This window comes from Syngnathus floridae, chromosome 17 (assembly GCF_059516105.1).
Source record: "Syngnathus floridae isolate MCC-2025c chromosome 17, RoL_Sflo_1.0, whole genome shotgun sequence".
NCBI lineage: Eukaryota > Metazoa > Chordata > Actinopteri > Syngnathiformes > Syngnathidae > Syngnathus > Syngnathus floridae.
Window position 1 is genome coordinate 4,867,693 of NC_142429.1, and position 27,811 is coordinate 4,895,503.

General features: G+C 47.2%; 1 protein-coding gene and 1 long non-coding RNA gene across 2 annotated transcripts in view; one reads left to right on the forward strand and one right to left on the reverse strand.

Moving 5' to 3' along the window:
• Positions 1-479: 479 nt before the first annotated feature.
• The window catches only part of LOC148383787 (RNA binding protein fox-1 homolog 3-like), a 145,203-nt gene continuing 117,871 nt past the window's right edge, over positions 480-27,811 (reverse strand). The window contains exons 5-16 of the mRNA XM_088356846.1: positions 26,748-27,002; positions 20,119-20,247; positions 18,933-18,986; positions 16,933-17,025; positions 16,456-16,516; positions 16,254-16,307; positions 12,119-12,251; positions 11,484-11,523; positions 9,659-9,717; positions 8,121-8,199; positions 5,088-6,495; positions 480-4,778 (exon numbers count right to left, since the gene is read on the reverse strand). Coding sequence (XP_088212972.1) covers positions 6,451-6,495; positions 8,121-8,199; positions 9,659-9,717; positions 11,484-11,523; positions 12,119-12,251; positions 16,254-16,307; positions 16,456-16,516; positions 16,933-17,025; positions 18,933-18,986; positions 20,119-20,247; positions 26,748-27,002 — 1,002 coding nt within the window. The 3' untranslated portion in view covers positions 480-4,778; positions 5,088-6,450. The remainder of the gene's footprint in view (positions 4,779-5,087; positions 6,496-8,120; positions 8,200-9,658; positions 9,718-11,483; positions 11,524-12,118; positions 12,252-16,253; positions 16,308-16,455; positions 16,517-16,932; positions 17,026-18,932; positions 18,987-20,118; positions 20,248-26,747; positions 27,003-27,811) is intronic.
• Positions 19,500-20,475, forward strand: LOC148383788 (uncharacterized). The gene is made up of 3 exons (XR_015853237.1): positions 19,500-19,552; positions 19,748-20,023; positions 20,137-20,475. It is a non-coding gene; the product is annotated as an uncharacterized LOC148383788 (long non-coding RNA).

Sequence of the window (27,811 nt, forward strand, 5' to 3'; positions counted from 1 at the left end):
ATCCGCGTTCATTTCATTTGCTGCCAAAAAAGGACACCGGGGAGTCCAGAATATTTGCGCCACCGCCGCCGCTGCGCTTCCTCGCCTGTCGTGGCGCTTTTTGTTGGCTCGTGATGTGATGATATACGGCGTAGCGTCTTGTTGGTGAAAGTTGTGCTAACTTTTTAAGGGACCCTGTTAGGGGGGATTTTAGTTCAAATGGCCACTTCAAATTAAAATGGCTGATTCACTTTCAGGCATGGGTCCATGAGAGTTTTTGGTGCGCCCTGTTACGAAAGACACGCCCACCTAATTTCCCGCCCATTGCTGAAATGGAGTCATTTGTTTGTGGGTGCTGAAAGTAAAGACATTTTCATCAGAATACACAGGCTTGCTAAATTTTCAAGGATGTTAACGACTATATGCTAACCGCTAACATGATAAAGCAAAGTGTACCACAGATGCTACCGCGAAAGCACTACATGACAGATAGCAGCAGATGCCGCCTTGAAATAGACAAGTTTATTCATGGTCATAATGAATGATGATGATATTAATAATTACTCATAATTATAATAATAACGTTAATGTCATAATAAATAGAACTCTTCATCTGAAGCACGGAAAGAGAAGCATACAGAAAGAGAAAGAAACAAAACACAAGTAGAAGTACGGGGTAAGAGAGGAAAGGGGGAGACATTTTTTTCAACCTTTCAATATAGCCATTTAACATTTTTAAAACATTTTTTTTACCTTGAACATTTACAAAACGCAGAAAGCGATAAAGTCTTTAAAAAATCCTTATAAATAAATTTGCTGTTTTTTGAACAAAATACACATTTTTTGGAGGAGGATTTTTTTTTCTTGTGTTAGGATGAGGTGGGGAATGGGGGTTAATATGTACAGAACAGGAAGAGTACAAAAGGTCGGGGGGCACACATACTGGGTGGCGGTCACTTTGGGAAGGGGGCCCCGGTTGTGTTGGGGAGCGGCTACCTGGTGGGGTGCCACCTGGTGGAGCGGAGAGGAACAACCGCCGCTTTGGCGTCACACGCGTCAAGCGTCGCAAGCTCGCTCGTGTGGCTACAAAAGGAGTGGAAGACCAGTCGTCGGAGTCGCGGTTCTTTACAAGCGTGTAAACAAACAGCAAGTTTGCCGCAAAGCATCAGTGAAAGTGGCGAGCCGCGGACGCTGGATAAAACTGCAGACGTGAAAATATACAGCGACGGTATGCTAATGGTTAAGATTTGCATTTCAGAGAGCTACGGAATTGGTAAAATACAAAACAAAAAACGATTTCTAGGTGCTTAACAATATTCAACAGTAAGAAGCCAACACAATTTCACTTTTATATCGAGCAAAAGCTTTACAATGAAAACGGACTGGATTTTTTTTGTCATAAGAATGAACATCTAGACGCTTTTAGTGAATAGTACATTAATAATGACGATGTGAAAATATGAATCTATACTATGCTAATGGATAACATTTGGATTAAGGATTAAAGCTGCTTGACCACCTTCAATTCGATTTATATACAACAGTAAGAAAGCTAACAGCAGTTCACGTCTTCGTTTATGTACAGTACATTCGTAAAAGCCTCGACGATGGAAACAGACGATCACAGAGATTTCCAGCCATAAACTGGCACATCTCGCCTCTTTTAGTGGCTAATGTGGAATTTGCGGTTTAAGAGGCTACGGAAGTGGTAAAAAAAAAAAAAAAAACTGCTTTTACATCTTAAAACTTATCCGTTAAAAACTGAGATGACAGATGAAAATACTTTCTGCCATTAAACTATACATTTATTTTGATGCATTGACTGATGATACAGCAGCACATGTGAAAATATACATCTATGCTATACTACGCTATGCTAATGGCTAAGATTTGGATTTCAGGTGTCATTGAAACATATTCTTTAAAGCTGCTTTACCGCTTTTAATGGAAAAACGATCCAACAGTGTGAAGCCATGCATCGGTTACGTGCCTTGACTTAGAAATCTTTCCTTCTCGATCAGAGAAAGGCTGATCAATAAAAGCAGACTCGAAGACTTGCGATTTGCGGACCTAAAATGGTACGTTTATAGGCTAACGCTGTACAATAATAATAGTCGTCTCTGTAGAAGCACTGACATTACACACTAAAGTATTTTTTCGTTTTGTTTTTGTATTTAATACAGCTGCTACATGAACCACCAGGCTAGCCTCGCAAATGCAAAATGTGGTCTTTTTTCCAAATTTGAATTCATCGCCATTTGGTCTTCCGGAAAACAAAATCAACGACAAAGGTACATGTTGTCTCGTTTGCTAACAGTCTTGCTAACGTGTGCGCGTGAGTGACATCGTGTGGTGGTTGCGGGTAGTGCATAGATCATCGGCGGAGGACACGCGCGATGCGGGCGGTTGTTCATCTCCGCCTGCCCAGTCAGACACTCGATTGGACGCTGCACAGGAAGTCGTCCTACTGTACAGGAAGTGTCAACGGGGAGGGGTTGGGGGAGGGGTGTCTCATTGTTTTTTTTTTTTTTTGACCAAAACAAATCAATTGTGTGGAATAAGGGGCGGTTTTCCTGAAGGGGAATTTGAGCATGCGGCCGCAAACCCTTTAAAGGTATCGCGACGGTATACTCACACTAGGACAATCATTTATTCACTTTGTGGATTAATTATCAAAGTAGGTTTGGGGCTTTGGCCTTCGAGTGGCCCAGAAGCATAGTTGGAAAAGCCTAGTGTGAGTTCACCCATAGCTGGTTATCTCTACTCTGCCCCCCACCCCCCTAAACGCCCATGGGCTAGCATTAGCATTAACGGGCGCTCCCGCCCGCTGGCTCGTGATCAAAGAGCTCAGGCCGCGCGTTCAAACCCCCACAAAGGACAGACGGAAGAAGCCGGAAATTGGGTGGAATTCACTCCAAAAGGAGGTGAAGTCCTCCATTGTGGTCAGAGAGGAGGGGGTCGAGGTTAGGCGGGGCCACACAATCACCTTCAATCATAGAACAGATGGTCACATGTTACAGTAAATATCAGGGGCATATTTAGTGGGGGGGGACTGAAATCTAAAGGGGGGGGCTCGTGTGGCCGCCCCATATACTCCCTGACATCAGCACAGCCCATAGAATAGATATGTCTATATATTTATGTACAGCAACGTAAAGAATCCACGCAGAGAAGAAAGAGTACATTCAAAGAACGCAACCGACATTCTCCGGTTTCCACACCTTGGACAGCCACTCCTCGTACAAATTGACAAAAGTTTGGCCACCGCAAAAAACTGACAAAAAAAATCAAAGACCCCCCCTCCGAGAAACACACAACACAAGCACGCAAATCGGTACTGGCGGAGGCCACGTCCTCATGTAAGCGTCCCATTGTTTCAAAAGAGACATCTTTACAGCAAAAAAATAGTGAAAATAACAGCAAAACGTCAAAATACTCACAAGGGCCGCACTGAAAAGTAATATACACTTGGAGGATAAAAATCTGATATTTTTGGTTAAAAAAATGTTTGGGAAACTTGCATATTATTAAGAAATTACGTCATTTTTTTGTTTGTTTGTTTTTTGTAAGAAAGAAATTCCAAGAAAAAAAAAGGTGTGGTCTTTACGAGGGAAAATGTTTAAAATTTCCATGAAATAAATCACAATATTTTTTTAATCATAATATATTTTCAAAGACAGAAATAATGGTTTTAAATTAGATTTTTTTTTTGCAAAAAAACTTCAAGAAAATTTCAGAAGTCTAATTTTCTTGACAAAATAATTTTTCAAGAAAGAAAATAATTCTTTCACAATGGCCCCCAAGACTAAATCAGTATTTTTTTCAGGAAAAGCTTCTTGAAAGGAAATCCCATTTCTTCCAAGAAAAAAAATCAATATATTTCTTTCAATGTTTTGATCTTCCATCATTTTTTGCATGTTGTGTTCATGAAAATGTTTGTTTCTTAAAAAAATCAGGTTACACCAAAAAATTATGAAAAAAAACTCAATGAAAATTACGTTAAATTTACGTTGTGAAAAATTCTGGATTTTTCTAGAATAAAGGCCTATTTTTGGAGGGAAAAAAGTAACTTCAAGGCGAATGAAAAGTTCAAGTTTAAGGCAAAAAAATCCCGCCGTTTGCGTGTGTAGGAAGGTACTTTATGTAAAAATGAACAATTGTTTTTGGCAAACTTGCGTGCATACGTGCGGACGTGGCCTCGGCCTCTGCGAAACCTCGTCAGGCGGACGCCGCCAGTCAACATGTCCTCTAGGAAGTCCCGACGTCGGCCAACCTCCCCCGACTCGCCGACGACCGACTGTCCAGTCCTCGGCCGTGGGCGGAACCTCTGCCACCGGGGGGCGCCGTAAAACAAAGGGGATTTCGTGGAGTGCTGCCGGCAGGAAGTGACATCACGACAGCGTCCACGGGGAGGAAAAAAGTAAAGGAGGAGGAGGAAGAGAAGGAGGTGCAGGTTCTCCCTCCTCCGCCACATCTGGCCGCCTGTTCTGGACTCCCCCGTAAAACATAAAAAGACATTTGTACATATATATATTTATACGCCTTTATACACACACGTGACAAAAGTATAGAAAAATAAAATGTTTTATAATAACGGGACGCCTCTCATCTGAACTCTTTTCTCTCTGTCCCTTTTCTTGGCCGGCCGGCCGCCCCTAAAAAGACGGTCGGCCCGCGGTGGTTGGGGGAGGCGGCCGTCGATGCTCCTGCCGCCGGTTTGTATGCCTCCCTCCCGTCGTTACGTCTGCGATGTCCAACCGTGATGAGCGTTGCTTCCTCTTCCCGGCGTTTCCTATTTACTGCACGTCACGCACACACAGAACACAAAATGAAAAAAAAGAAATAAATTTAGACAAAGATTTGACCGAAAAAAAGATTTTAACATTATTTTCTAATTTGTTAATATTAAATTTGAGAAACATTTTAATACTTGTTTTAGATTTAAAAGTGCTTTTCAGGAAAGGAGGTTTTATTTTGAGGATTTTATAAATATTTCAGAGACAAAGGTTTCAGAATTTTTGAAAAAGGTCTTGCATGCAGCGACGTCGATGGGTTGCAAATGTTTTTGGCGGTTTTGCGCGGTGAGGAGCCCATTTGCCCCACCCCACCTCCGCTTGCGAGAGTACCCATCACAGCTTTTTTTTAATGCCGGCCCACTTTGCAACTTTTTGTGCTCGCAAAGTGAAAAGTCTGGCACGTGGCGCCCCGGGACTGCCGTCAGCGTAGACGGCGGCTAATCGGCGGCGACGGCGAGCCGTCCCCGTGTGCCTCCCGTCGGTAAATAAATCAAGGCCGGAAGTTCGCTGCCGCTTTGTAGTGCCGACGTTCCGCCCCCACTTCCCGAAGTGTCCACCAGGAGACGAAGTGACGCCTTCAATCAGCGTCCGCCATCGCCAACATCTGCCGCCGAGCCTCCCCGAGCCTGCTATGCTAATTCGCAGCAATTCCAAGCAACTCAAACGGCCGAGATTGGCTCAGCAGAAATCGCTACATTAGCCGGCCAAGCTTTGTAGCGCTAGCTTTTTGAGCTGAAAACAAAACAAATTATATTGAATGTCACAGATTTGGAAGAGTGAAAAAAAATGTACAAGAAGAAACATTGATGCGAATCCTACTGATGAGCAGCATACCCATCAATTTACAAGTCATTTGGAGAACCAACAAACACAACTTTTCTAACAAGCAGCTCTTCTAACGGCTTTATTCGAACACACATCAAGTTACTTTAGCTCACACATTGACAACATTATAAGGTAACAAAATATTTGGTGAACTGTTAAAATAAGTCTACCTTTGCCTCAAACGTACCGTTACATATAGACTAATACAGATAGAAAACACACGTACTATGTGTGAGTACATTTAAACATGTTTATGTACAATTTCTGCTACATTGCAGTACATTGTAGCTTTTTTTCCATTTTATTTTGGAATAAGTATAAATCTTGTCGGCAGGTCGATAAATATTCTCAGCTTGTGGATTTGAGCTACTGACAACTAGAATGGGCAAACTGCATAAAGAATCATTGCAATAACAGTTCCAATTTTGACCTACAGGGGGAGTCGTTCGCCCTGTTCCAGAGCTAGCTCATTCAACATTGTGATTTCCTAGGAAGTGATTAGCCCACTCTACTTCTCATACTTGCATAATCATGTACAAAATGACGACCAAAATTTTGTTTCAACATCCATTATTTGCAAGCAGAAAAATGTTTGGCATTTATATACACGCGCGAGGTTGCGAACAATTCCTCGTTGAAAACAAACATCACAACAACAAAAAACAGACCCCGAAAAAAAGCGGAGGCAAAAAAAGGATGAAGGCGACAGAGTGTTTGGAAAAGGCGGCGGTAGAAAAGTCAGTTGGGGGAGGAGCCTTGTTTCCTCACTGGGGGTGGGGGTTGTTTTTTTTTTTTCAAGAGTTCTTTTTTGTTGGTTTTAGTGTGTGTGTTTGTGTGTTGTTTGTTGGTTTTAGTAGGGCGTGAAGCGACTGTAGCCTCCTCTGTAAATGCTAGCCTGCAACATCAAAGATGAAAAAGGACCAATCAGCATCCACGTCAGCACTCGTTTGGACGGACGGGCGGACGAATTTTGTCCTCAAATTTCCTTCCAGTCATCACACTTGACAAAGATGGCGACGAGGACAAAAGCAAAAACTGTTTTTTTTGTTGTTTCTGGTTAAATGTCTAGTCAACTCCATCTTTTATCTTTTTTTGTTTTTTTTGGTAAATTTTGCAAAGTTTGTTCTGGGAAAATTATGATTATTCAAGTAAGATTATGATTTTTTTTCTTGGGCAATAATGTTTTTGAGGTTCTTTCTGTCTTTTTTGTTACTATCTCATTCTTCCCTTTCTTTTTGTCATTAATTTTTCCTTTCCCTTTCTTGATATTCCTGTCTTTCTCTTTCTGTTCTTTTCAAAGCAGGAAGAAGCGAGATGTCGGCAGAGTTTTAACAGCGGATGCCTTTCATGTGGGGGTGGGGGTGGGGGGCGGAATGTTCCAGGAGCGCTGCGGGACCTCAGCCTCGAGTCAGGCTCACATTATCTAGGACACGCACACACTTGCACAAAGACTAGTCCTACCGCAATTAGGAATCCAAAGCCAATGTCTTCAAAGGCTCCTTTTACTGTCTGAAACTTCCACACAGAAAGATTTCCAACCTCAGACGAAATCATTATTATTATTATTATTATTATTATTATTATTTTATTGTAGAAGATTTTCTAAATGAAAACGTATACGGATATTTTTAGTGGGGATTCCAATATCATGGAAGGAAATTTGGAGGAAATCGCCGAAAAAAAAAATAAAAGCAGCACATTTTTTAAAAAAGGCAATAAGATGGCGTAATTAATGAAAGCTTTTAGCTAGCAGCTGCACTGGAGGGGAACCCTGCGCTTTTTTAACTTGGGAGGAATGCATGCACGCATGCCAGCCGGATGTCGCTGATAACTCTCAAAAAAAGCCTCCCCCCAGCTGCCCCACCCTTTTTGGGCTCCGCCCCCGTTTGATGAACTCGCCATCCAGCTCACAAGCAAAAAGAGAAAGCAGCCATTTTGTTTCGAATGAAAGCAACATTTCCGTTTGTTGTTGTTGTAACTTTTCATCTTTGATGTTTCAGGATAGCTGCAAACGCTAGCTAAAAACAGACATTAACGCTCCAGCTTGGCTCGATGCACTGCCGTTGAAGTTTGGTACCGCTCGCACGAATAAACACCGCTTGGGTCTTTATTGGTGTGTGCGTCTGTCCCTCGATAGGAGGGTGTGTTTGTGTGTGTGTGTGTGTGTGTGTGTGTGAGTGAATTGTTTGTGGGTGTGTCTTTCTGTTCCTATAGTTTGAGTTTGTGCAAGTATGCTTGTGAATGTCTATGTATTATGTATGAGTGTGTGTGTGCGCGTATGTGTGTGTAGAATTATAATAAAGTGAAAAAGAAGTGGACACAAAGTTGAAAAGCCTATTTTCATCTGGATTAATGTTATTCACACCTGGTGCCTACCAATTGAACTAACCAACAAAATCAGAACAAGCCTCCTTCAAATGTTTTTTTTTGTAATGTTACATCCACTTCTTTAACACCATGCATGTGTGAGTGTGTGGCACAGAGACACAAGGTGATGAGTTTGGGTTACGGGGGCCTTACCATGGTTCCCACGCTGTACGTGGCGGCGGGGCCGATCGTGTGGTGGTAGGGGTCAGCCGTTGCATAGACTCTGCCGTAGCTGCAAGAGAGCGCGTAGCAATTGTGTGTTAGTGACACGATGCTTCATGTGATCAGACAAAGTCTAGATGAAGCAGCATGTGGCTCCAGGTTCATTTGTGGGAGGCCATCAACCAGTTTTTCCCTGTCAGGCCGCACAAACCAAATGTGCCATCATTGACGTTAGACAAAAAGCAAAAATGAGAGAACCCGGTCACGCTTGGAGGTGCTCCCCCCTTCCCCTACCAGCTTTTCATCATGGCCGGTTTGGAACTAATCCTCGCGATTTCCTCTCGCAAGCGGGACAAGACGCATATTTATTTACTTTCCATGTTTCCTCCACTCGGTCTGTGGCGAGCAGATAAGACCGGCCGAGGAGCGAGGGCGGCAAATCAAGTGCAAAAAAAATTAATAAATAAAAGGGCGGAAGTCATCCTCAAGGAGACGACTTCCAACGGCAAGCCGGTCGGCCCTTTAGGAGCGTCGTGAGTGAAGGTCAGAGAGGCTATCTGGAAGAGCGGCACATGCTCTTCTTGGCAGCTGCTCTTATCTTCAATTTAGAAAGCCAGAATGAATCTCACAGGAGTGAGTGACACCCAATCGGGGGTCAGTGGACCCCCGCCGGGAGAAAACGTCCTCAGCATGTCCTCACAGTTACATGGGTTCTGCTGGACCAAAATGAAAGATGCTGATGGAAGAGAAGGAAGTCCAAGAGAAGGAAGAGGAGAAAAAGATGCAGGAGCCAGCCCACCAATGTGGCGAGAATGCAAAGCGTTGAGAGCGTCCGTCATGCAAACGCGATCAATGGCTGGGACGCAAAATTTGATCCTCACTCTTTGCGACAAGCAACATTTCCGTGATAGGCTCTGTCGTTTAGTTTTCCTGCACCGCAGACGAATTTATTTATTTTTTGTTCTTGTCTACTAAGCGGACTCGCACACAGGTTGTATCCTTTGCGCTCTTTTGCATTTTCTGGCTGCTTTCCCAACGGGACGCAAATCAAACAAACTGAAACAAACAAAGCGAGTTCTCCGTAACAATTACATGAAAAGTCTCCAGAAAATTGAATGAGAGAAAAAAAAGCAGCGGTTGCACTCTGGTCCAATTTGTGATTTCTGCTTCCCCGACTGATAAATGTTGACAGTGCGGATATGATCTTCATCCTCTCAGGTGCAAACGTGCACGCACACGCACGCTCCTTATCAGCAAACACGCTCAGGCAATCGTTCACACGCCACATTCCCAACTTGAACATCAGCTCAAGTCCTGCAAGGTTACTTTTTGCTCTTCTTGTTCTTCTTGCCTTATTTTCTACTCGGATGTCAGAGAAGTCCAGAGAGCAAGACATTTGTGACATTTGCCTGCTGGACTCGTCAAAGTCTCGCACATCCCCGTTTTGTCCGAGCTTCCAAACGAAAAACTTTTGACTGGACTGCTCCGTTAGCTTGGCTAGTGGCTAGCAAGAAGACGGTGATGCTCACCTGTCGCTGTAGGCGGCGGTGGTGGTGGGCTGGGCGAATCTGTACGCTGCGTAGCCACCCTGGAAAACACAGACCAAGAAACGTTTTCAAACAGCAGAGGGCACCGATCAACACGTGGCTCCTATGCTGGCTGATTTCACTCGCAACTGTGGTGGATTGATCATAAACGAAAAGGTCATGGCATCATACCATATTGAATCGACTCGTAATCTGGCTGAGTCAAACCGAATTGAATCGTTACATTTTTCAATCAGTTGCAAAGTGAGGCTGCTAATTAGTTAAACATTTGACCGAGCAGCCAAATTTGTGGCATTTTGAGAGCCAGGAGTCGCCCGCTGCATTATTAAACAGCCTTTTTCTTTCCTCGACACGCCGCCGGCCGACCGATCGAGTAAGACGGCGGCGGGAGTGGCGGGGGTGGCTGGGGCGGCTGAGGCGTGGTGACGGAGGGTGTTCATTTGCCAGAGTGCGGAAGGAATTAAGGAGCTCATTGTTGGGGCGCCGCACTAACTCTGTGAAAAATGAAGCTGCCTAACTTTTTTCTATTAGCGGCCGCCCATCTGGGTCCTGTGCGCCACCGTTCAGGTGCCGTTTAATAATGCAGCGCCCGTTCATTTTCAAACTCGCAGAGAATTCAGGCCAGAGGTTCATGCTGAGCCCTATGGGCCTCAGCCCTCCCGCTTTTCCCTTTGGGTTTGTTTTCCCGCAGGGGACAGGAAGTGGCGTACGACTTCCTGCGGGACGGCCACGCCTCGGGACTGATTACAACTGCAGCCGCAAACGCGGGGCCATAAATCATCACCGCCGGCGTTGTCAAACGGCGCACACGACAGCGTAGCACATTTGTTATTGTGTCGCGGCGGGCGTGCACGAGACGCGCACGTGTGCACGCATTAGCATACGTGACATCTGCGGGAGAGATTTGTGCTCATTTGTTAGCAGGTCAGCAAAGGGAGATGCTCACCGGCATGGCGGCTGCGAGCCCATCGCCATGACGCTGGCTCGGCTCGCCCGCCTCGGCACTGAGGTGAAGGCGGCCATTTGACCTTGCAAGTTGATGTCTCAAATTCAGCGCAAATATTCGCCACCTTAAATTTCTGATCATAAAACAAATTGTGTGATCTTGTAGTGTTGTTGTGGAATGGCGGCGTGAGTGAGCGTGTGCGTCGACAGGCCTCGCCGGAGCGACAGCTTTGCTCTCGTTATCAGAACAAGCTGGACAAACACAAATCGGTCACGCGCGGTGGGTGTCTGCGATAAACAGCGGCGACATCGCAGCCTCATCGCGGTTGGCAGCGTGTGAGTGTGTGTGAGGGTCATATAGTATCTCTGGCTGTTCACTATCAGATGCTTCCAGCCTGAAAGTGAGAAGCAAGTGTCATCTTCCTCTCGCAACAACGGTGCTGTGCGGTATGCTCAGAACCATCGGCCCCACCCTTGCTGGAGTGAGGCAACAGTGCTAATTTGGCTATTATCTCCCCCTACTTCCCCCCATCAGGGGCCGTGCTCACCCCTGAAGCAACAATCGCCTGCACAAACATCTCCACGGCCTCTTATCTTTGGCCGCCCTCGCTTATCTCCAGTACGGCTCTGCCTAGGCCCGCGCGAGTCCCGCACCCTCCTTGGGGGTGAACCAGGATACCCCGTCCGGGGCCCTGCAAAGCGCAAAACGGGAAAGTCGAGGCCGCTTGAGCTGAGGGGGTCTTAAATGTTCTTGGCAGATTTCTTGGCACAGGCGACGCCGACTTAATCGCTGCCCAATGCTTGGGGGGATCGGGTTATTCCCTAAGGGTCCCTCCAGCCCCCCCACCCAGAGTGTACTCACGTAGATCTCGGCGCCATAGAAGCCGTCTTGGTACACCACCCTGCGAGGGACAAAACGGGACCGCATTAGAAAGCACTTCTTCGACTTGAATTGAAAAGCCAAAATCAGCGAGTAATTGCGTCTTTCTTTCATATGGATAATAATAAAAAAGTAAAGGGAAAAAAATCCATCAAAATACATTTGTTGTTCAGTTGTGCATTCAGTTTGATTCAATCCACTCACATACTTTGAATCAAAACAGATTTCTGATTCAAATACATACATATTTACATACACACACATGCGCACACACACAGAGATAAGAGGCAAAAGCGAGTGTCCGTGAGGTCTCTCAAAGCCGAGAGATCAGCTATGCAGTGGGCGCTAATGCTATCTTGGCTCCCTGAAGCTTTGGAGTTTGCACACACAAACGCACAGGCACACACGGTAGCAGCAAGGACACGACGCCCACACGGAGACCCTACAGCACTCACCAAACACACCAAAGTGAACACGAATACGGGGGACACGTTTGCTAGGACACCGAGTTAACCACCGAGTTAGGCACATAATGTCTCGTGGACCACCTCGATTTTGCCAAGGAAGCCATTAAAAAAACAACAACAAACAAATCCAAAGCAGTAAGTGCTACTCACGCTCCGTATGCCGGGATGGGTGGTGGCGGCGGGGCCGTGCGGAAGGTATTGTAGACGGCTCGCCCCCGACCTCGCAAGTGGCTCCCTCTGTAGGCCACGGCCGTGCCCGTGGCGGGGTACGGGAAGCCCGTTACTATGGAGACACACAAAAGACAGATTGTTGTGGTGCTGCGCAAATTAAGTTTGATATATCCATCCATTGACATTTGACTGACTTAATGCCCATTTTCTTTTTGTACTTTTGAGGCCCAACGCAGCAGCGATTAGCGTCATTATCGGTAACGGACGTGAGATTGCCACTGAGCTGGAAAAAGGTGAAGGTGACGAGATGTTCACAAGCTCCCCGCGGGGGAAATGAAGCAGATGGGCCGGGACGGCCCGAGCCCCCCGCTCCCCGTCCCCCGACTCGGCCGACCTCACGGTGTCCCCCATCTCCCAGCCATCTGGGAGCGGCTCGGGCCAATGGCGGTGGCGGCCGAGCTCGGGGGTGAAGGACGAGGGAGGGTCGCGGGCCAAGTGGGGCTCAACGTTGCTGGTTAACCTTCAGCCGGGTTGCCGTTTGAATGGGACGTCACCAAAAATCAGACATCGCGTACCGCAGCAACATTTACAGACGCATTTTGAATATTTGTTCGATAAAATTTGAAATCAGCCATTCTCTGTCCTGATTGGTCACAGCCAAATTTGTTCCTGCCAAATTCCACAAGCAAAACAAAACTGTAACGATTTGAAGACATTTTCCAAATCAATATTTCTGATGAATGAAGTATGATGAGTTTCATTGAAGTGTTGAATGTTTTGCTCACGTATGAGACAAATATTGATTGTGAAGGTACACCGCACGGCAGCCCGCCACTGGCGCCTCGTCCTTTCTCATCCTGCCCCTCTCTCGCTGTCGTTCCGCCACGCTCGCTTTCCAAGTGAATTCTCCGCGGGCCACTTGAGCCACGGTGCTCCAGCGCGGCCAGCGACATCTGCGCGGGCTGAGTTAATAGCGTGTGTCTGAAGCGTTTGGGATGAACCGTCCGCTTGCTGTCCGTGCAAAACTCCAGCGCGTCACTCCACCTCCAAGTAGTTCCACATCACTTTTAAAAACAAAAGAGAGGTTTCACAATCCCTAGCATTAGCCCAACGCTCCATTAGCCGGCGTTAGCTTCCTCAGTGTAGCCACACAACGCTAGCAGTCTTTTATCATTATCACTGACAATGGCATCAAATTAAAGCTGAGAAATTCCTCGTTCATCAACTCAAACTATTCATTTCATCTATCCGGCACACCAGTGGCACTAGGGAACACATTTCCATCTCTCTCAATCACCCTAACCTGTTGCGCAATCCAACAATGTTGCTCGCAAAAATGTTTTTGGTTGGTTTTGTGTGAATGCCAAATTAGCTCATCTTTATCTCATTATTTGAGTCTCATTTTCACTCAGGCAACAACCACACGGTTGCATCTTGGCTAACAAGACGGTGACCTTTCAGCTCAACATTGTGTAAGTTCAGAAAGATTGCATCAGATGTGCTCTAACGCCAATGCTAACACCGCTTCAGCTGTGTGAGGGGTTGTTAGTGCGCGGCAATTATGTCGGTCGCTGGTGTGTCGGCCGGATTGGGCCCAAACTGCTTCACTGCATGAATATTCGTATCTCATTTGTCTCAGGCGCCGGCCCCATGTTAGCACTAACAAACCACAAGCAGCCCGTGTTGATTTATCCAACCCGGCAAGATGTTCATCTCGTTAGCATTTGTCGACGTGGCCCGAAACGGGCTGTTGTTCTTTTATGTGTTTGTTTACATTGGTATGGGACACGCGTGCTCTGATGTATGCAAAGGTAAACTCATAACGAGCCGGCGATAGGCTACGCTGCCTCAATAATAAGCCATAAATCACGCCGCTGTCACAACGCAAAAGTCAAACATTCTCCAGGCACAAAAGCGAGGGGGGAAAAACTGCATTGTGAAGAGGAAATAAATAAATAAATAAATAAATAAAAACAGGTCAGAACATTTTTTAAAAATTAGCAATTAAAATTAGTATCCATTTTAATTTTAATTATTTAAATTTTGTTTTTGGGTCTCTGTGTTTCACTACAAAAGTAATTTTTATTTATTTTTTGTTCCTGGGTTAGGGTACATTTTTGACAGTTTTGTCAGTAAGTTACCTGCAGGCTACCGGTTTTATTTTCCCCAAAAAAAAAAAAAAAGTCGGTGAGAGTTGACTGTGAGTTTTACAAGGTGCTAAGCGGCAGCTGGCGATGTTTTACGGGGTAGATACGACTAACGCAGGCATTTAATCTGCGCCGGGGACCTCCGAACAGCTTCATCTCATCAAGGGTTGGACGTTTAATTAGCCCCCAAACGTACACTCCGACAACGAGAGGATCCGTCCACGTTCATGAAGACGCCAATTAGCCTTCTTTTCTTTTCACAAGTCCTCCCAATCTGAGGAAAAAAAAAAAAGGGGGGAACTCCTCTCGCTGCCTCCTTTGTTAGTGAGCCTGTGGATGTGCGTGGGAGCTGTCCATGGTCCAGAAACACAACCAGCGGTTGCTTGAAAGCAAAATCTCGGACTTTCTGGTCACATTTGGTGACTGGCCCATGAGACTTTTTTTTTTGTCTTACCGGTACGAACATCTCGACATTGTTTCATGTTGATGGGTGAAAATTTTCCGTGCGCCACGTTATACACATCCAGCCAATTTTGCTGATTGGTAAAACTGGTGTCAGCGGTGGATTTTTTTGGGGGGGGCGGAGGCGACTTTTCAGGGGGCGCTAGCTAGGGCTACCAGTAGCGCTGCACTGTCATCCGTCATTGCGGCGAATGCTTTTGAGGACAATAAACCTGTAGCGGCTGCGTGGCCCGCCAATGGAGACGAAGTGCGCTGTCAGCCGGCCGCGATTTATGGCCCCCAATTTGGGCGATCTCCCGCACAGAAATGAGCGCTGATAAAGCGTGATTAATCGCCATCGCCGCCCCGCAGACGCGCCCCAAAACCACATCCATTTTTTTTGGGGTTGTTCTTTTCCGGAGGTGGATTCCAGCAGCGCGATGCTTTCACTTGCTCCTTGTAAAAAGCAGCCTTGTCTTTTTTTCCGCCCTGGCCAGAGTAGTCGAGACCACTTGAAAAATGATGCGGCCATAAATCAGACGGCCCCGCCTGGCCGCGGCGGAGGAGCGCACTCTCACTGATTTATGACAGTCTTTGCGTTTGTGTGCAAGTGTGTGCGTATATGCGTGCGGGAACGTGCGTGTGATGCTGTGTCAACGGCCGATTCATTAGGTACATTGTCCAATCACGTCCGTTAGAGGAGCTTCATCTTTAACAGTTTTAAAGGCCACGCTAACGATTTAAGAGCTCTCGTCCGGTAAATACGAGCGCCAGGAGCTTAATATTGAGTCACCATATTTTGCATTTTATCACCAGTTATGATGCAGTTTGACAAAAGGCAGACAAAAGACTGTGGTTAGTTGGTGAACCTAATGAATTGTCCGACGTACGCGTGTAATGATGAGGGCGGAGCGGGGGCGGGGTCACTCGGTCGCGGCAGGGCCATAACAATGAGGGACGAGCGCTTGTTCCCGTCACGCCGGCTTATTTAGCGTGCGAGCGTAACGCTGCGGAGGGAACCGACACATTTTAGTCTAATGAGCAGGAAGGAAAGACTCTCGTTAAAGAGCAGCGCCGTCACTGCCGCCGCGCACTCAGCACTTCCTGCAAATGAAGGCGGCGTTCGGCCTTCATTAAAATGCAAAAGGCTTCATCGCTCGCAAAGATGGCGACCACGGAAATGCTCATCCTGCGCAAACGCTAGCGCCTTCTGCCATCGGCTTTGGGTTTTGAACAGGGTCAAGCCTTCGAATTCCTGAGTTAGGGATTAAAATCAAAGAAAGGGTTGTTGCCCCCCAACCTTTTATTGGTCTTGCAACCGGTCCAAAGCAAATCTTGATGTGGATCTCACGCTTGTAAAAGTCAATCTTTGGCGGCGGGCAAATCCGTCAGTATGCGCTCGTCATCTTGTCTGATAACGCCAGCATACGCTCTTCAAATCTTTTTTTTTTTCGCACAGTCGGAGAGTCAGAGAGAATCGGTGCTCATTGGCTGCTGCTTATCGGGTCCTGGGAGGCGAAACTTACCGGCATACAGCTCGGGACCGTAGACGGCGCCCACCACCGGATTCAACTTCCAACCTGTGCACAAAAACACAAAAATACTGTTGACACATAAAAGGGACTTTCCATTCTCATTGTCACCACCAAAACCTGACTCAAATTAGGTTTCGTTTCTAAGAAGAATTGGCGTCTTGTGTTCGGGCTTGAGGTGTGTGTGCGCACTGACCGTTGGTGTAGGGGTTGGCCACTTTTTTGTTGGTCATCACTCGCGCTGTGGCGTTGTTCACCTGAACCACAAAAACAACAAGAACCACATCACCGGCAGGGAAACACAACAAAAATTTAGGCCACATGCAAAGACGACGTCAGAGCGTGCAGGCGAGAAAATGCCACAAGAACATAATTTGGATCAGGCTGGGCAAAACCACCAGCATTTTTGAGATTTGCAATTGAAGGATTATTATTATTTTTTTTTTTATATTTGCCCAACCCCGATCCAGATTCACAAACACCACAAAAAAAAAAAACCCGACAGCAACTACAAACGTGCGTTGACTGATGACGGCTTTTCCTGCTAACGAGCTGGCGTCTGACGGCTGCGAGCATGCACTCATCATGCACGCCGCCATCATCATCATCCTCATCATCATCAGGATGCTGTCGTGCTGCGAGGAACAACGCGTGAAGGAAAAAGAGAAAGCACCTCGATCTTGCGTCCCTCTACGATTGTACCGTTTAGTTTCTCCCGTGCGCGGTCGGCGTCTGTGCTCGTTTCGAAAGTTACAAAGCCGAAGCCCTGAAGACGGCAACGGCGGCGCCGGCGGGAGGAAGAAAAAGAAGAAGACACAGAAAAAGGGGAGAAGGTGAGCAGCCACGGTGGCAAGTTGGCAGATTAATTAGCAGCAGTTAGCAGAGAGTAAAACACAGCAAAGAGGACCCGGCTGACAAAGCGGGTCCGGCTCGGCCCAATTAAAGAGGCGGAATGTCAGGAAAACAGGCGCCACGCTCTGCTAATTAACAACGTGGTGAGAAAAGACGACGACGACCAAGAAGAAGAAGACGTCTCTCAGCGTTAGCTGTAAACACACGGTGCGCTAATTAACGTTGTTGGGTGAGAGGGAGCAAGGTGATGTTTGCGTCGGGCCTTTGCGACTCACTGAGGTTTGGACTTTTGGCTTTGACGTCCAATCGCAAAACTTTGGCCACGCACGAGGATGAAAAGTGGAAATGGTAAAACTTTCCTGTCAAAAACAAAACACTTTACACGCATAATTGCTAAACACTCATTTTGAGTCTCTTTGTTTTGCTTCAAAGTTCTTTTGTTTTTTTCAAACGCAATCTCACACAAGCTTTACAAGTTTATCTTTCAGGGGAATATCTGAAACTAGCCTACGATGTCTGTTTCAAACACTTGCTGTGTCTTTCTGAGGATGGATTCTTGAGACTTTTTTTGTGGGGCTGCTCAGGATGTCCATCAAACTAACAGACGAGGCTGATTTTGTATAAAAACAAAATTTAAAAAAATTAAATTTTGTACCAGGTCGACTGTTTCACAGCCATGGTTCAAACGTCCGCTCATGCTAAATGCTAACGCTAAAAGGAAGCAAACAATTCTAATTGATTGGGCATTGGCAGGAAGCTCATTAAGGAGTCTAACAACGTCGTGAGCGGTGGGACGAAGGGAGGTGGTGAAAAATAGCATATTGACTTGAAAAGGCAAATGCAACGTTGCCGCCCCCTCCCTTCCGACCAGCAACGGCGGCCAGTTTTTCCCCGGGGGAGGGGTGAGGGCAAAGCTGTCACTTGGGTGACTTATGTTGCGGCCAACGCAGAGCCGACTTGCCAGCCTGCACCTGGGCCACCTTTCAAATATCATGCTGGACTAACAAAGCCTTCCTTCCTGACCTCAAAGTGTCTTTCTTAAAACAAACAAACAAACAAACAAACAAACAAACAAACAAACAAACAAACAAACAAGGAAAAAAACCAAAACAAACAAACACATTTTTTGACTTCCTTCCTTCTTGTTTGAATGTTTTGCCAATGTCGGCACCTTACTTGCAGCTATTTTTGTCCCGCCCAGTACCCACCATCCAATCTCAATTTGCGGTGAAGGTAACACAAGTGGGAAACGGCACAACGGGCTAGCGCTTGACCGGCCCGGCCATTGGCGGCATCCGGCGTAAATCCGGCCGGCCCGTCCTTGGCGGAGATAAAGCAACGCATTGAAAAAAGCAATTGAGGGCAGAATGAATCCTTTGGACATCCACCTGAGCGCCGTTATCCCCTCTATCTCATTTTCCCTTTTCTCACACACGCGCGCACGCACAGAAAGGAATAATTAGCTTGCAACGGGTCCCGGCCGAGCAGCCATTTTTCAAAGCGGACAAACATATTGAATGCAAATGGCTTCATAGGAAATAGATTGTTTATGAATGTCCCGCTAGCTTCATTATAGAAACGAGCGAGGCATGCTGGGAAATGTGCTTTGTAAGGCACGAACAGGTTGATGTTAGCACATTTCCACAGCAAAGTGCTGTTTGTGTGACGGTTGCGCTTTGGGGGCCAAAAGGCAACTTTTTATGCTCAACCATTGTCTTTTTTTAGTCCATCATGGTGAAGTCATCGAGCGAGTGAGTTCGGGGAAACAAGACGAGAGCGCGTAATGAGGCCATGAAGCAGCTGGCGGTGCGGCCGACTCACCTTGGATCCTCGCTCGTTAAAGATAATCTCCACGTCTAAGATCTTTCCAAATTGCTGCGGAACACAAAAGGGGAGGGGCAGGGAATTAGCAACACGCCGCTCAGTCTTGACACACACAACAAAAAGTCAGGAAAAGCCTACTTGAACTTTATTTTCAATATTTTTTATTTTTGACAGTTGCACTGCTTTGTATGTCGTGCGCCCAGATTGGAAACTGCTTATTGGATGATTTTTTTTGAGCTGCTATTTTATCAAAGCTGGACAGCATTCTGTCTATTTGTCACAATTACGTGTTTTCATAACGGTTCAAACACTGCATATGTCCTCTTTATGCCTTAGTCGAGTCTATTTGTTTGTTTGTGTGTGTGTGTGTTTGTGTGTGGGTCTGCACTGCAGCATTTCTGCTTGTTGACTGGTGAATGCAAGTGTTCTTTTTATTCTCCTGAGCCTGCGGCGGAGTTCGGACTTGTGAAGCGGCTGCTACCTTTGCTCCGCTATCATGTAGCCGCCCCCCCCCCCCCCCCCCCACGTCTCCCTCCCCTCTTTTTTCATCATCTTTGTTTGGACGCTGGCACAGTCAACAGGAGCCGGGGCGGCCCCCACGGGAGGCCCGAATGAAAGTAAGAAAATACGCGCCACTTTTAATTGCTGTCTGCGCTTATTTGCTTTCAAGTCTTGACGCACGTCAGCAGACAATTTCTGTATTTTCAGACTTTTTTTTCTAAACGCATTAGACAGCCTTCCCATAACTAAACATAGTGCTATGGTGAAATACATGCTGTGAAGGTGAAATTATTTTTTTTGTGGCCTGTTAGAACCTTTTGGTGACCATTTGTGAGCGAACGAACAATTTTTGGAGATGGCGAGCCATCAATTTGAAGTCAGCCCGCAGACGGGGCCCGACTCCGTCTACGCATCTGGCGGCAAAAAGTCCAATTAGCTGCGGCCGCTTAAACGTCCATTTTTGGCTCCATTTGGAGCCGTCAGATGTTGGCCTTCTATTCTTACGACGGACGGCGTTTATCCAGGCGTAAGACGCTTTGCCTCATTAGCAGCGCGCTCGCACCTCGCAAACCAGCTTCGGTAGACAGGTGAGCTCTTCTTCACTTTCTCTCGCAATCAAGTTCTACTATTTTTGCACTCAATTAGCCGGAGAGCAGGTAGACGTTTGCCGGCTGGTACTCACCCCAAACATTTGCCTCAGGTCAGGGTCCCGGAAGCGGAAGGGAATGTTGGACACGTGTAATCGTTTGGGCTGCTGCTTCTCCGACGAATCTGAGTGCTGCGAGGCGTCCGTTTGCGTCACGTCGTCCGACTGTCGGGGAACACAAATGGACATACGATTGGTATTTACAAACACAAGTTGTAACTTTGACAAAGAAGTCATAAAGAGTCTTACAGGTTTTTTTTTTTTTCAAACAAGAACAAAATACAAACAAAAACAGATAAAGTTGTGAAAATGGACATTTATAATAGACACAAAAACAACAAAGAAAAAAAAAAATTTTCAAGTAAGACAACAACAAATTTGGTCATACTAAAATATTTTTATGTCTTTTGTTATGATTATAAATTGATGTTTGGACAAGTGAATTAAAAAACAAATATTTCTTCTTCTGATATTCCGCTTTTTCTTCTGCAAAAGAGGTCTTGATTTCAAAATCTATGTAAACAGTCATCCGTTTGTTTGAGCAGATGTCACTTTTATTAGCCTCAATGATTTTCTGGAAGCCCCAAAATGCATCCGGCAGCGGCCATCTTGAGAAGCGCGGTGTTCCCGCGTCACTCATTTCTCAATCCCGTCCGGATGAGTTAGAATGTCAACGTGGAGCTTGCGCGTCACAAATCGGCGTCTTAATCTCTGGCATTTAGCTCTTGAGCTCGGCGCAAGATTGAAGGCGCTGACAAAAAAAGCAGCGGATATAGATCCCATGGCGGCCCGGCCCAGCGAGAGCGTAGACATTAGTGGCGGCGACGGCGCTTGGGGTCCCCTCACGTAGTTGTTTCCATCATTATGCCAACGCCGTGCTGACATTTCGATATAAACGACGACGTTGGCTGACAAATCCTGCTCTATCGCCGCAGCGACACTGCTGATGGATGTCGGTCGGCGTTCAGGTGGACGTGCGTTTTTGCTTTTTGTGGGAACAAACTCGCTGGGGAAATCTTTGCAGCGGGACCTCGACTTGCTAAACCGTCAACGAACGGTGCTAATTGGGAAGCAACTGGAGGAACCGGGAAACCTTATGGGAGATCCTCGCGCGAAACACGCCGTGGCCTCGCTGTGATCTTTTTCCCGAGCACGGCGCAAATGAGCTCAGCAATACATCGGCTCCAATTCATCACGGCGAGATCGTCGTTATGGCGCCGATGGTGATGATGATCTCCTTTATTATTGCCATTATCATAATCACAATCTCCACGGCGACGGCTGTCATTTATTTGCCATTTATGGCCCATTTCCAGCCGTGGCCGACATCCATTGTGAGCATTGACAGCGCTTTGATTCAAGGTCCCGCTCTGTCAGGTCCTCGCTGGCCGGTAGGAACCCACCCTCCCCCTCCCCTCCAGGCCATCTTGAGTGTGGTGAACAAAAAAGATGTCCAAGGGGCTGGAGTGGATTTGTGTGCCAGCCATTCGGCCGGTGGGGCTCTCAACTCCGCCGTGGAGGTTAATAGCCCGAGTGGCCGTGTTGGGCTCGGGGGTGACACGTCGCAGACAGATGTCGGAGGGTGGCGAGGAACCGGAGGCCCCCTCCCTCCTCTAATCCCAGCACGCCGCGGGTCAATCGGCTTCATCGCTCACACAAGACACCGTCGACCTTTAGTGGAGTGCCGCTCGAACGCCGTTGGCGCGTGTCTGTTTGATCACGCCGAAGCGTTTGCAAACATCCAGATGAACTTCCAGGATCTGTCGTAGGACTGCGTGAGAGGACTACCATGTCTTCAGATTTCTACTTCGGATTCCGGTTAGACTGACTTGTTGCCATCTTCTTCCCATGTCACGTGCCTTCGCATCTTCAGCCCGCCTCTTTGGCTGGCTGGCCTGCTTCCCCGTCTACCGAGCAGATGGCCTTCCTGATGTCCTACCTGTCTGACTTCCTCACCCTTTTGCTCACCATACTCGACACGAGCCCGCCCGTTGACCGGACATCCGCCTCCTTGCCTGCTCGCTCGCTCGCTCGCTCCCTCGCTCGCTTCCTGACTTTGCTCCTCGTTTGTTTGCTGAATACCTAGCTAGCCGCCTCTGTGCCGTCACTGCCAACCTGGTTGAGAAATGGCGGCATGGCAGCGGAAACTAATGACCTGCGCGGCCCCGCCAGGGGAGGCCACCATCAGCGCCACTTTGCTGTCCCGACAGCTGCTGTCAGAGGGAGAAAGAGGGAGGAGGTGGCGGCGGGATGCGCGAGGCGGCGTCCGTGCCAACGCGAGCTGTCATCTCCGGCGGCTCGCTGGCTTCCTGTTCCGCTGCCGCCGCTCCCAAAAGACTCCCGCTTGTTATTTGCTGTTATTTGCAAATCGGGCGCAAAGTGCCGGCCTCAGCACTTTTGGCTCCTACGTGCAGAGTGGCATTACAAGAGCATAATTGAAACCATCTGATTGGAACGCGGCCAGGCAGGTACAGTAGATTACATCTGATTCAAGCGAGAGAGCGAGCATTAATTTATTCTTTGTAGCTCTCACCGCTTCACTTTGCTTGTTTGTTTGCTTCTTCTAAAGAAGTTGTACTTCCCAAATGTGTCAGGTGAAACCGCAACACTGACGCAGATGCTAATGTGCGCTAGGAGCTGCAAGGTGGTGAAATGTGACTGAGACTGCAGTAGGAATTTTCCCCAAGGGCAGCAATTTGGACCCTACTGGCCAATTGCGGTAATTGTATATTTTAAAAGGAATTTTATTGCTCTTTGATAGAGCAAAGTCTGAGAAAGTAAAAGTATTTTTTATGTCCCCTTGTTGCAATTTCAAATTTGTACTCCATCTTTGCTCCTCATCCATCTCCTCCTCCACATCCTGCGTATCGCTTGCTCATTATTTTTGTCATCCAGTGACTCAGGCGGGCGGCCTTGCTGTTCCGTTACGCCACAACAAGAAGGTCAGATCAGAGGCTAAACGGTCCTTTTCAGCGGCTTTTCTTCAGACTTTCAAGGATTTTTCCGTCCGTTTCATAACGACATTAGAATTGATGAACTATTAGCACTTCTTTACAAATGTCCACACGGCGCGTCCTTGGCGGCGCAGACGGCGAGTGTGACTTTAGCGTCAGCACAAACAAAGAGGCGAGGGAGCGTGTCGGCTTGGGCGTCGCTGCATTTTTTTTGGTGTTATCGCAGTCACCCAGAATCTCCTTTGGAGAGTCTTCTCACTGCAGAAAAATGTGGAATTGAGTGCTGCCCTCACGCTGGCCTCCTTAATTTGTTATCTGAACGCAGAGTGATTACTCATGAAATTCACGCCGACCTCGGACGATTTGAAGCCGGCCAGATAACGAGTCGGCCGCCGCTCGGCCGGCACTCCCCCCTACCCCCAGCAACATCACCCGGGATTGTCGCACAAGTCAACCCCCCCAGAGCAGTGCTTCTCAACCTTTAGAGAGGCAAGGCACTTAACGTTTCAAAGAGAAAACTGCACAGCGCTCCAGCAAACAAAAGGAGCACAAAACTATTTTGTGTCACGTCTCGTCCCCAGTTTTGTGTCTAGGTTGCCATGGTTTCTGTTCGCGTCGCCCTTCCCCTCCTGTGTCACCTCAATCAATGTAACCGCGGTCACCTGCCTCGTGTTTCGTGTTTTGCATTTAAGTCTGCCCCTCACTCTCCGTCAGATCATTGTGTTGTTGTCGTCGTAATGTCTTGTTCTCGTCATGTCCTGTTGTCTTCTTGTCTCACGTCCCGGTCCGTCATTCGAGTTATTGTTTTGTTAAGTCATGTCAGTTTGCCGAGTCTGTTAGTTTTGTTTTCTCCAATAAACCCTGGTCCAAGCTGCATTTGGTCGCCCTGCTCCATCCGTTCCATGACACTTTGACTTACAAGTTCATTTTGTATTGTGAGCAAGCTCATTACTCAAATTACAGCATTGAAATCAGAGGCTCTGAACTCATCCCATTTTGTTTCATGTTTGTACTAAAGAAAAGCACTGCAGTAGCCGTGTGTTTAATTAATGTGTTTTAAGGGGCGTGGCCTAGTGAGTGTCATCAGAAGGTGCAATCCTATTGGCCACTTGTGTCACAATTGCTCAGTGTGCCACAGTGATAGTCATTTTTCAAAAGAATATAATACATGTGACTTTGGTTCTGTTGCCTGTCTACATGAGTTGCTGCACTGCTCACGTATCGTCCATTGTTGATTTGTTAATCAATTTGTACGGGCAAAATTTTGAGATGCTCGTTCACTAGACGACAGAAGGTACCAGACAATTAAGCTGTGGATCTAAGTGTTACTATGTCCACAGTGTATCTACTGGCAGCGAGGGGGAGGAAAAACGATCCTGTAATATTTTCCTTGGCACAGTGGTTGAAAATGGCTGCCCTCGAGGTCCGGCTCTGGAGGGCAGACGAGGATACACTGACGGATGGCGAGCCAGCCAGCGAAGGAAGGAGGGAGCGCTCGTTAAAACGTACGTCACACAGCCCTCTCGCTTCTTTTTAAGTCTTTAAGTCCAAGAGCTGTGCAGAGTAAAGTGGCGTCAAGGGAGACGTGCAAAGGGGAGGTGGTGGTGGTGGGAGGGAGGGTCGCCGAAGAGAATCTGCTCCTTCAATCTGTGCTTCGGCAATCAAAAGGCGTTCGGGCCCATGTGGTGGGGGCACCCGAAGCTGCTCGTGCCATTAAAGTTGGCGCAATTCAGCGGTGGATGACACCGTGCCATCAGCCCAGAAGGATTAGACTCTCTGTTTAAACCCTGATAATCCCCTCTCGACCCCCCCCCCCCAATGTGTGTATGGAAGAGGAGGAGGAGGGGGGGAGGCCACCACCTCGAGGCTCTTTTCCCGGCAGGGGCACACATGAATCGCTGCGAGATGGCGAAGGCGAGAGAAGAAACGGACGGCGAGGGATGCGAGAGGCGTTCGGAAGAAGGGAGATGAAAATGGAGGGGGGCAAAGTCGCTTCTGCTGCCTTTCAACTGGCTGGCAGAACAGAGCACTCGCTGTAAATCAAAACCAGATGACAAGGCGCAGTGGCTCAACAAAGATGCGACAAGTTTTGTTGGTATTGCTAACATGGACTCAGATGTAGATTTTTGCAGCGTGAATGAAAAAGTGAAGATCTGCTTTAGCGCGCCGCGCAGCTCACGCTAATTGCGATCCCAAAAGACGGCAGCTAGCAGCTAACAGTTCATAGCGTTAGCGTGACCCAGATAAAGCGGCAGCCGATCGTCGACCCCTCCCTGCAGGTGTTTTCCTACCAGGAGAGAGACGAGAGCGCGGCCCTGAGGTCTTAAGGTTCTCATCTCCATCGGCGTTACTCGAATTTGCGGACGCGTTGCTGAGCTTGAGCGGCGCCAAACGGCTCCGCTTTTATCTCCATCTTTTCCTTCTTCCCGCCGCCGGGGGTGAGCCGCGGGTCAAAAGTATTTCAAGAAGCAAGAATGCAAATGCAGAATTGAAACTAATTTGCAAAGCCGCACAGGAGGACTGCTTTGTGGAAAAGCACCAGCTTCACCCGCCGATTTATAGGGTGGCTAATGTTTGACGCGGGGCTACATACGGTCCCTGCTACGTTCTTTTATCCAGCCCTCCGAGCTTTCACGTGATCAAGAGTTTTGGTAAACGGTGGTTGAGATATGAGGGACACAACTTAGAAATTTGTCAAGATACGAGCCACAGCTCACATGTACATCAATTTCTATTCAAATCTGTTAGCTGAATGCTAACGCAATGTGATGAAAGTTAAGACCTATTTTTTCTTTGTGTTAAGTAATGACTATAAGACAATGACAACCCTCACACGCATAGTTTTTACCTTCTAAAAAAATAAACTGACTACAGTAACTTAACAAGTCACTTATAGTAGTTGTGTAACTCTTCTTTTGTTAGTATGACTGTATTCTACTGCACCTTGCTGGCAAAGTTGTGAACAGCAGAAAGAGCTGAATTCAATTAAACATGATGCTAAAACTATCTCAGACCAAGTTATTTATTTCTTATTCACAATAAGTTATTTGACATCTACGATGTTCATTTTCAAAATCTCGATTTTGCACCGCTAACGAGTCCGAGATTCCGTTAACGTCAGCTCTCTGGATGTTTGATGAATGTTTGCCCCCACTCGCAGGAAGGAGACCCCCTCCCTCACAAGTACAGAGATCAGGAGGCCCCTAAATCATTCATGTGGACTGCAACAACCCCGATAACGGCGCTCGTCTCGCATTAATGCACATTTCTGCTTCTCATGCAAAAATAAGCAGAAAATTACACACTTGGAGTCATGTGAGCGCTGCAAGTACTCAAGTATGAATGCAGAAAAGCGTGTTGCTCTTGCATATATTGAGCACTAGAAGGCTTCAGAGCCGATGCACTGATAAACGTATATATAAATATAAATCTTTAGTTTATTTATGACTGATTTTGGTTAAAATTTTGATGAGCCCAAGGTTAGAACGTGTATATTCCATAAGACAGCAACATCAAAAAAAGGTTAGGAGTCATGACATATATTTGCAAACGTCTTTGCAACCAAAAACCAACGTTGGCTACGTTCACCAGCTTGAGGAGAAAACAAGTGTTAAGAAAGATTTGGTTGACGTTTGAGAAAGAAGAGCCAAAGGTGTTTACTTGCTGGCGGCCTGCGAGGAAGAGTGTTTGCAGGTGCCGAGCGACACTGACCGGTGCGGAGGCGGGGGCGGCGATACTGGGCGTGCTGCTGTCGGCGCCCGGCGCCGGCTCGCCGTGCGTGGGTGTGGGCGTGTACAGCGTCAGCGCGTGCTCGGCCACGCGGCTCTGCCCGCTATAGTCGGGCGTGGGGAGCGGGTGTGGGGCTGCAAACTCGGCGGGGATGCCATTCTGTGGGGGCGGGGGGTACTGGGCCGCGGTGTAGGGCTGGCTCATGGCGTCCGCGGGGTTGGGGGCCTCTTGGTTGCCCTGGGAGACAGACACAGAAACACAAATAAATAAATAAATAAATAAATAAATAAATAAATAAATAAATACATACATACATACATACATACATACATACATACATACATACATACATACATACAAACATACATACATACATACATACATACATACATACATACATACATACAGAGCTGCAATCAAAAGAAAAAAGTGGCCCCAGCTTTCATTGCTCAACTTTAAAGTCATCACATAGGAGGTGAAGCAAGTCGAGTCCTCCATCTTGCTCCGAAACAAAGACCCATCATTTGTTGTGAATGAATAAACATTTCTGAGCAATTAAATGAATATGGATCATTCCCTGCGGCGGTTGGAAATCACCGAGTTAGAAGAGATCAAAGTTGTCGCCATTAGGGACGCACCAACGTGACTGCGGGCCACGGCGGGGGCGGTGCCCCGCGCACCGACGCAGCGCCGGCCGTCACGGCGCATCAGGCCTACTGCTAGCGAGCGCCTTGATCAGCGCTAATGAACACGGAGGATGTTGTTGCGCATCACACAGCCCCCAAACAACCAGCCCGCCCGCCGCTCCCTCCTCCCAGTCCACGCGATCAAGTATCCAAAGAAGAGGACGATCGATTAATCGATCGACGTCTTCTGATAATTACAAGCTTTGACCTCGACGCCTCAGATGATTCTTCTGCCGACGACACTTGACTACCTACAGAATGTGTCACTCGTTGATTGAATGTCAACAAGCAGTTTGAATACATGACGTTCCCAATATGAACACATCGAGATTGCAGCAGATGGACCGAGGTCGACTTTGC